Source organism: Notolabrus celidotus, unplaced genomic scaffold (genome assembly GCF_009762535.1).
Source record: "Notolabrus celidotus isolate fNotCel1 unplaced genomic scaffold, fNotCel1.pri scaffold_172_arrow_ctg1, whole genome shotgun sequence".
In the NCBI taxonomy this organism is placed as follows: Eukaryota; Metazoa; Chordata; class Actinopteri; order Labriformes; family Labridae; genus Notolabrus; species Notolabrus celidotus.
Genome location: NW_023260037.1, coordinates 77195 through 85646, shown reverse-complemented (window position 1 = coordinate 85646; position 8452 = coordinate 77195). Strand labels below are relative to the sequence as shown.

The window sequence follows — 8452 nt, the reverse complement described above, 5'->3', positions numbered from 1 at the left end:
CATGTTTAATCAGTTTCACATGTTTAAATCGCTTCACGGTTGTAAATCAGCTTCACATGTTTACTGCGTGTGTAACAGTCTGATGATATAGCACAGCTTACCGTCTTACTGTTGAGTCTTCTGATTGGTTGACACAGTTTGTGGGCGGAGTCGGGTCAAACAGGATGGTCTCAGTGTTAGCCAGACAGAAACCGTTTGACCTTGAGATCTCTGGAAACAAAGACACAGACACAGTTAGACTCAGACTCCAATCATAAACCAGGACTAACAAGGTCTGAACAGGTCTGAACAGATATAACCAGATCTGAATAAGACGGACCAGGTCTAACATCAGGTCTCAATCAGCTGTGTAAACAGGAAGTCATTGTAGCACCACAAGTTAGCATCAGAGGCTAACATATATATCTGTGTCTATGAAGAAGTCTATGGGTCCCCTGTTAGCATAGACCTCTCAGGTCACAGGATCCTGTACTTTGTACTCTAAACCTGGTCCCTGCTGAATAGTAGAGATCCCTGGTCCTCTACTAGACACATGACTTCCTGTTCAACCTGGAGACGGAGGGGCGGGGCCAATCATCCTGAAACACAGAAGAAGAAAAAGAATACCATCAGGTGATCAGGTGTGAGAGCTCCGTTTGAACTGACCTGACAGAGACCCGGTACTCTGGAAATCCCTCAGATCCTGGTCCTCATGCCCAGAGGACAGGTCTTCATCCTGGTCCTCATGGATAATGGACTGGTCGTCATCCTGGTCCTCATGGATAATGGACTGGTCATCATCCTGGACAGCATGCCTGTTGGACTGGTCTATCTTCTGGTCTTCAAAGATAATGGACTGGTCTACCTTCTGGTCCTCATGGATACTGGACTGGTCTATCTTCTGGTCTTCATGGATAATGGACTGGTCTACTTTCTGGTCCTCATGGATAATGGACTGGGGGGGGGGTGTTACTATACTGATGTTACTATAATGATGTTGCTGTACTGATGTTACTATACTGATGTTACTATACTGATATTACTATACTGATGTTATTATACTGATGTTACTATAATGATGTTGCTGTACTGATGTTACTATACTGATGTTACTGTACTGATGTTACTATACTGATATTACTATACTGATGTTACTATACTGATGTTACTATACTGATGTTACTATAATGATGTTGCTGTACTGATGTTACTGTACTGATGTTACTATACTGATGTTACTGTACTGATGTTACTGTACTGATATTACTATACTGATGTTACTGTACTGATGTTACTATACTGATATTACTATACTGATGTTACTATACTGATGTTACTATACTGATATTACTATACTGATGTTACTATACTGATGTTACTATACTGATATTACTATACTGATATTACTATACTGATGTTACTATACTGATGTTACTATACTGATGTTACTATACTGATGTTACTATACTGATGTTACTATACTGATATTACTATACTGATGTTACTATACTGATGTTACTATACTGATATTACTATACTGATGTTACTATACTGATGTTACTATACTGATATTACTATACTGATGTTACTATACTGATGTTACTATACTGATGTTACTATACTGATATTACTATACTGATGTTACTATACTGATGTTACTAAACTGATGTTACTATACTGATGTTACTATACTGATGTTACTATACTGATATTACTATACTGATGTTACTATACTGATGTTACTGTACTGATGTTACTATACTGATGTTACTATACTGATGTTACTATACTGATGTTACTATACTGATGTTACTGTACTGATGTTACTATACTGATGTTACTATACTGATGTTACTATACTGATGTTACTATACTGATGTTACTATACTGATGTTACTATATTGATGTTGCTGTACTGATATTACTGTACTGATATTACTGTACTGATGGGACTGTACTGATGTTACTATACTGATGTTACTATACTGATGTTACTGTACTGATGTTACTGTACTGATATACTGTACTGATGTTACTGTACTGATGTTACTATACTGATATTACTATACTGATGTTACTATACTGATGTTACTGTACTGATATTGATGTTGCTGTACTGATATTACTGTACTGATATTACTGTACTGATGTTACTGTACTGATGTTACTGTACTGATGTTACTGTACTGATGTTACTTTAAATATAAACAGGTAAACAGTCACCTGTGAGCAGGCTGGAGGACAGCGTCTCTCTGTCGTCGTGGAAACTGTTCACCAGCCTCTTCATCATCCGAGCCAAGTCTTCATCAGTCCTGTGGAGCAGCAGGAAGCTGCCGTATGACAGCCCCGCCCTCACCTCCACCTGCCCAGCCGAGAGGAGCTCCACCCACACCTGCGTCACATGCACACCTGATGACATCACACCTTCTGACATCATCACCTGACATGTGACAGCTCGAGAGAAAAACAAACAAAACAAACGCCTCAAAGACACGAAGAAGAACAGCAGGAGAGAAAGAACGCAAGACCAAGCTGCAGAGAGGAGGAGAAGAAGAGAAGTTAAAGCTACAGAGAGGAGAAGAAGAAGAGAAGTTAAAGCTGCAGAGAGGAGGAGAAGAGAAGTTAAAGCTGCAGAGAGGAGAAGAAGAAGAAGAGAAGTTAAAGCTACAGAGAGGAGAAGAGAAGTTAAAGCTGCAGAGAGGAGAAGAAGAAGAGAAGTTAAAGCTACAGAGAGGAGAAGAAGAAGAGAAGTTAAAGCTGCAGAGAGGAGAAGAAGAAGAGAAGTTAAAGCTGCAGAGAGGAGAAGAAGTTAAAGCTGCAGAGAGGAGGAGAAGAAGAGAAGTTAAAGCTACAGAGAGGAGAAGAAGAAGAGAAGTTAAAGCTGCAGAGAGGAGGAGAAGTTAAAGCTGCAGAGAGGAGGAGAAGAAGAGAAGTTAAAGCTGCAGAGAGGAGAAGAAGAGAAGTTAAAGCTACAGAGAGGAGAAGAAGAGAAGTTAAAGCTACAGAGAGGAGAAGAAGAGAAGTTAAAGCTACAGAGAGGAGAAGAAGAGAAGTTAAAGCTGCAGAGAGGAGAAGAAGAGAAGTTAAAGCTACAGAGAGGAGAAGAAGAGAAGTTAAAGCTGCAGAGAGGAGAAGAAGAGAAGTTAAAGCTGCAGAGAGGAGGAGAAGAAGAAAAGTTAAAGCTGCAGAGAGGAGTAGAAGAAGAGAAGTTAAAGCTGCAGAGAGGAGGAGAAGAAGAAGAGAAGTTAAAGCTGCAGAGAGGAGAAGAAGAGAAGTTAAAGCTACAGAGAGGAGAAGAAGTTAAAGCTGCAGAGAGGAGGAGAAGAAGAGAAGTTAAAGCTGCAGAGAGGAGAAGAAGAGAAGTTAAAGCTGCAGAGAGGAGGAGAAGAAGAAGAGAAGTTAAAGCTGCAGAGAGGAGTAGAAGAAGAGAAGTTAAAGCTGCAGAGAGGAGGAGAAGAAGAAGAGAAGTTAAAGCTGCAGAGAGGAGGAGAAGAAGAAGAGAAGTTAAAGCTGCAGAGAGGAGGAGAAGAAGAAAAGTTAAAGCTGCAGAGAGGAGAAGAAGAAGAGAAGTTAAAGCTGCAGAGAGGAGGAGAAGAAGAAGAGAAGTTAAAGCTGCAGAGAGGAGGAGAAGAAGAAGAGAAGTTAAAGCTGCAGAGAGGAGGAGAAGAAGAAGAGAAGTTAAAGCTGCAGAGAGGAGAAGAAGAAGAAGAGAAGTTAAAGCTGCAGAGAGGAGGAGAAGAAGAAGAGAAGTTAAAGCTGCAGAGAGGAGGAGAAGAAGAAGAGAAGTTAAAGCTGCAGAGAGGAGGAGAAGAGAAGTTAAAGCTACAGAGAGGAGAAGAGAAGTTAAAGCTGCAGAGAGGAGAAGAAGAAGAGAAGTTAAAGCTGCAGAGAGGAGAAGAAGAAGAAGAGAAGTTAAAGCTGCAGAGAGGAGGAGAAGAAGAAGAGAAGTTAAAGCTGCAGAGAGGAGAAGAAGAAGAGAAGTTAAAGCTGCAGAGAGGAGAAGAAGAGAAGTTAAAGCTGCAGAGAGGAGAAGAAGAAGAGAAGTTAAAGCTGCAGAGAGGAGAAGAAGAAGAGAAGTTAAAGCTGCAGAGAGGAGAAGAAGAAGAGAAGTTAAAGCTGCAGAGAGGAGGAGAAGAGAAGTTAAAGCTACAGAGAGGAGAAGAAGAAGAGAAGTTAAAGCTGCAGAGAGGAGAAGAAGAAGAGAAGTTAAAGCTGCAGAGAGGAGAAGAAGAAGAAGAGAAGTTAAAGCTGCAGAGAGGAGGAGAAGAAGAAGAGAAGTTAAAGCTGCAGAGAGGAGGAGAAGAGAAGTTAAAGCTACAGAGAGGAGAAGAAGAAGAGAAGTTAAAGCTGCAGAGAGGAGAAGAAGAAGAGAAGTTAAAGCTGCAGAGAGGAGAAGGACAAGAGAAGTTAAAGCTGCAGAGAGGAGAAGAGAAGTTAAAGCTGCAGAGAGGAGAAGAAGAAGAGAAGTTAAAGCTACAGAGAGGAGAAGAGAAGTTAAAGCTGCAGAGAGGAGAAGAAGAAGAGAAGTTAAAGCTGCAGAGAGGAGAAGAAGAAGAGAAGTTAAAGCTGCAGAGAGGAGAAGAAGAAGAGAAGTTAAAGCTGCAGAGAGGAGAAGAAGAAGAGAAGTTAAAGCTGCAGAGGAGGAGAAGAAGAAGAGAAGTTAAAGCTGCAGAGAGAAGAAGAAGAGAAGTTAAAGCTGCAGAGAGGAGAAGAAGAGAAGTTAAAGCTGCAGAGAGGAGAAGAAGAAGAGAAGTTAAAGCTGCAGAGAGGAGAAGAAGAGAAGTTAAAGCTGCAGAGAGGAGAAGAAGAAGAGAAGTTAAAGCTACAGAGAGGAGAAGAAGAAGAGAAGTTAAAGCTGCAGAGAGGAGAAGAAGAGAAGTTAAAGCTGCAGAGAGGAGAAGAAGAAGAAGAGAAGTTAAAGCTGCAGAGAGGAGAAGAAGAAGAAGAGAAGTTAAAGCTGCAGAGAGGAGGAGAAGAAGAAGAGAAGTTAAAGCTGCAGAGAGGAGAAGAAGAGAAGTTAAAGCTGCAGAGAGGAGGAGAAGAAGAAGAGAAGTTAAAGCTGCAGAGAGGAGGAGAAGAAGAAGAGAAGTTAAAGCAGCAGAAGAAGAAGAAGAGAAGAAGTAGAGGAAGCGGTGGCGGTGGCGGTCAGGCTGTGAGTGGTTCAGGATTGAAACCTTAAAGCTGTGATTTCCTCTGACTCTCTAAGGATCAATCAGCAGCTGATCGCTTTCTATCTGACATATTCATCCTGACCAATCAGAGGCCACCTCCTCTGCCTTCAGAGTGTGTGTGTGTGTGTGTGTGTTCTGAAGCTGCAGCCTGGAGAAACTATTAAAGATGATTCTCACTGAGCAGGCAGCTGATTGGTCGACCTCGTGACCCCCCGCCCCCACAGACCCCTCCCCCTCTCCAGGGTCAGAGTAACTGGGTTAATCAGCTTGTTCGGGGAGGGGGTGTTATAATCCACATCCACAAACTAAACTAGAAAGCTGAAGAAGTACTCACTACTTGAGGGAAGATTCTTTCAAGTAAAGATCAAATAAAACAGAAAAACCCAAAACAACGATCTGTAAAGAAAATACATTTAATCTGTTTACAAAACACTCTGTGACATCATCACTCTGTGACGTCTTCACACTGTTACATCATCACTCTGTGACATCATCACTCTGTGACGTCTTCACTCTGTGACATCATCACTCTGTGACGTCTTCACTCTGTGACATCATCACTCTGTGACGTCTTCACTCTGTGACATCATCACTGTAACGTCTTCACACTGTTACATCATCACTCTGTGACGTCTTCACTCTGTGACATCATCACTCTGTGACGTCTTCACTCTGTGACATCATCACTCTGTGACGTCTTCACTCTGTGTGACATCATCACTGTAACGTCTTCACACTGTTACATCATCACTCTGTGACGTCTTCACTCTGTGACATCATCACTCTGTGACGTCTTCACACTGTTACATCATCACTCTGTGATGTCTTCACTCTGTGTGACATCATCACTGTAACGTCTTCACACTGTTACATCATCACTCTGTGACGTCTTCACTCTGTGACATCATCACTCTGTGACGTCTTCACACTGTTACATCATCACTCTGTGACATCATCAGATCAACTGTAAAGTTCCCTCCCCTGATGCCCACAGGCCAATCAGAGCGTGGCGTGCTGAGAGGGGGCGTGGTGTCGGCGGGCGTGTCTCTGCAGCAGCTGAGGGTCTGGACTCGTGTAGTCACACTGTTGGCATGGAAACGCTATACCTGTGTGATGACGGCGGGCGTGGAGGTCCAGGCTCTTCTTCTGGATACTAGGACAGGAAACACAGCAGGGTTACTACGGCAACCAGAGGCCACAACCAACCAGCCCCAGGTGATCCAGGTGAGTTACCTGCTGTAGTCACAGAGCTCACACCTGTACGGACGCTCCGCACTGTGAGTCCGGCTGTGTCTGAGCAGAGAGCTGCGGTCGATGGACGCATACGCACACTGAGCACACCTGTAGGGCCTCTCACCTGGACACACACACACACACACACACACACACACACACACACACATATATTAACATCATACCTGTACACCTGCATACACTCTCACCTGGACACACAGGCACATCAAAGTACACACTTTGATGTGCCTGTTTTACCTGTGTGTGTCCTCAGGTGTGTGTGTTACCTGTGTGTGTCCTCAGGTGTGTGTTACCTGTGTGTGTTACCTGTGTGTGTTACCTGTGTGTGTGTGTGTGTTACCTGTGTTACCTGTGTGTGTTACCTGTGTTACCTGTGTGTGTTACCTGTGTGTTACCTGTGTGTTACCTGTGTGTGTGTGTTACCTGTGTTACCTGTGTGTGTGTTACCTGTGTTACCTGTGTGTGTGTTACCTGTGTGTGTTACCTGTGTGTGTTACCTGTGTGTGTGTGTGTTACCTGTGGTTGTGTGTTACCTGTGTGTGTTACCTGTGTGTTACCTGTGTGTGTCCTCAGGTGTGTGTTACCTGTGTGTGTGTGTGACCTGTTGTGTGTGTGTGTTACCTGTGTGTGTCCTCAGGTGTGTGTTACCTGTGTGTGTGTGTGTGTGTGTGTGTGGGTGACCTGTGTGTGTTACCTGTTGTGTGTGTGTGTTACCTGTGTGTGTCCTCAGGTGTGTGTTACCTGTGTGTGTGTGTGTGTGTGTGTGTGTTACCTGTGTGTGTTACCTGTGTGTGTGTGTTACCTGTGTGTGTGTGTTACCTGTGTGTGTCCTCAGGTGTGTGTTACCTGTGTGTGTGTGTGTGTGTGTGTTACCTGTGTGTGTTACCTGTGTGTGTGTTACCTGTGTGTGTCCTCAGGTGTTGCAGCAGTGAGGCCTTCAGTCTGCTGCTGTAGGGGCAGTGTGGACAGGTGAACGGTTTGAGTCCTCCATGGACGCCCAGGTGTCGCCTCAAAGTCAGTCTGGAGGAGAACTTCCTGTTTGAAGACAACCTTGACCAATCACAGCCCAGCTATAGCTTACACACCTGTCACACACCTGCTGATTAGTCTATGAAAGAGGATTAGAGACACTGATGTTCTTTTAGCTCTGACCTTCTTCACAGAATGTTCTATTTGTCCTCAGAATTCTAGAACTCCTGCTGCTCTCCATACAAACTGTTTCTCCTGCTGAGCAGAGGATTGTGGGTAATGTAGTTACCTGTCACACAGGGAACAGGAGAAGTCTGTCTCCTCTGTCTTCTTCTTCTTCTCTGTGACGCTCTGCAGCAAAACATACTGAGATCTAACACACACACAAACACACACATACACACAAACACACACACATACACACACACACACACACAAAGAGACACACACACACACAGATCATCCTGATGACGTTTCTTCTTCGTGGGTTTATTTGACGTTGTTTTAAGGGGGCTTATGAAACAGGAAGTCTTATTTTGAAGGTATTTTCAGAATAAAAGCTCCTGATCGTCAGGTGACCTACCCGTCTGTGAGTCCCGTCTTCCTCCCAGAACGCCGCCGCCACCTGCCTGCAGGAAACAAAGGGTCACTCTGTTATCAGCGTGGCTGAGCGTAGATCGATCACCTGCAGGTAAAGGTGTTCACACCTGAGCTGTCGTCATGGTGACGCTGGCTGCAGCTGCTGTGTGTTTGTTGGCGAGTGTTTCTGGAGGAGGAGCTTCTGAACTTCTTCAGACCGACGGGACAGCTGATGGCCTTCTTCTTCTTCTTCTCTTGATCCTGTCCTTCCTCCCCCCGCCCCCTGCCCCGCCCCCTGCAGTGGCTCCTCCAATGAGGCTCCAGCTCCTCCCAGCTGTCTGCCGTCACGCTGCAGGAGACGCAGCTGAACCCGCCGCCAGCCCGGTGAGAGCGCATGTGGACACTCAGCAGCCGGCGCGACGGCAGCGTCAGACCGCACAGGAGACATGGCAAGCTCCTCCCCCTCGCCAGGCTGCTGGGTGACTGGTTTAGGTGGTCAT

At 44.6% G+C, this 8452-nt stretch overlaps 2 protein-coding genes across 2 annotated transcripts in view; both read right to left on the bottom strand.

The window, feature by feature from the left end:
• Positions 1-97: 97 nt before the first annotated feature.
• Positions 98-2407, bottom strand: LOC117808876 (PX domain-containing protein 1-like). Its single transcript, XM_034678549.1, has 3 exons — positions 2203-2407; positions 646-951; positions 98-210 (listed from the first exon to the last, which is right to left on the bottom strand). The coding sequence occupies exons 1-3, from the start codon at positions 2396-2398 to the stop codon at positions 98-100; spliced, it is 615 nt and encodes a 204-aa protein (XP_034534440.1). The 5' UTR covers positions 2399-2407.
• Positions 2408-5547: 3140 nt separating this feature from the next.
• si:dkey-154p10.3 (zinc finger protein 182) overlaps positions 5548-8452 on the bottom strand; it is a 3205-nt gene continuing 300 nt past the window's right edge. The window contains exons 1-6 of the mRNA XM_034678557.1: positions 8081-8452; positions 7957-8002; positions 7663-7746; positions 7306-7439; positions 6384-6507; positions 5548-6303 (exon numbers count right to left, since the gene is read on the bottom strand). The exon at positions 8081-8452 is cut by the window's right edge and continues 300 nt beyond it. Coding sequence (XP_034534448.1) covers positions 6150-6303; positions 6384-6507; positions 7306-7439; positions 7663-7746; positions 7957-8002; positions 8081-8452 — 914 coding nt within the window. The 3' untranslated portion in view covers positions 5548-6149. The remainder of the gene's footprint in view (positions 6304-6383; positions 6508-7305; positions 7440-7662; positions 7747-7956; positions 8003-8080) is intronic.

What these genes read in the sequence shown, in the direction of transcription:
- LOC117808876 (XM_034678549.1), bottom strand. Translation starts at nt 2,398, where the DNA reads ATGTCATCAGGTGTGCATGTGACGCAGGTGTGGGTGGAGCTCCTCTCG. An exon ending in GTCCTCCAGCCTGCTCACAG is followed by an intron (nt 952 to 2,202) that starts GTGACTGTTTAC and finishes ACATCAGTATAG; the next exon opens with TAACACCCCCCCCCCAGTCC. An exon ending in GAGTACCGGGTCTCTGTCAG is followed by an intron (nt 211 to 645) that starts GTCAGTTCAAAC and finishes CTTTGTTTCCAG; the next exon opens with AGATCTCAAGGTCAAACGGT.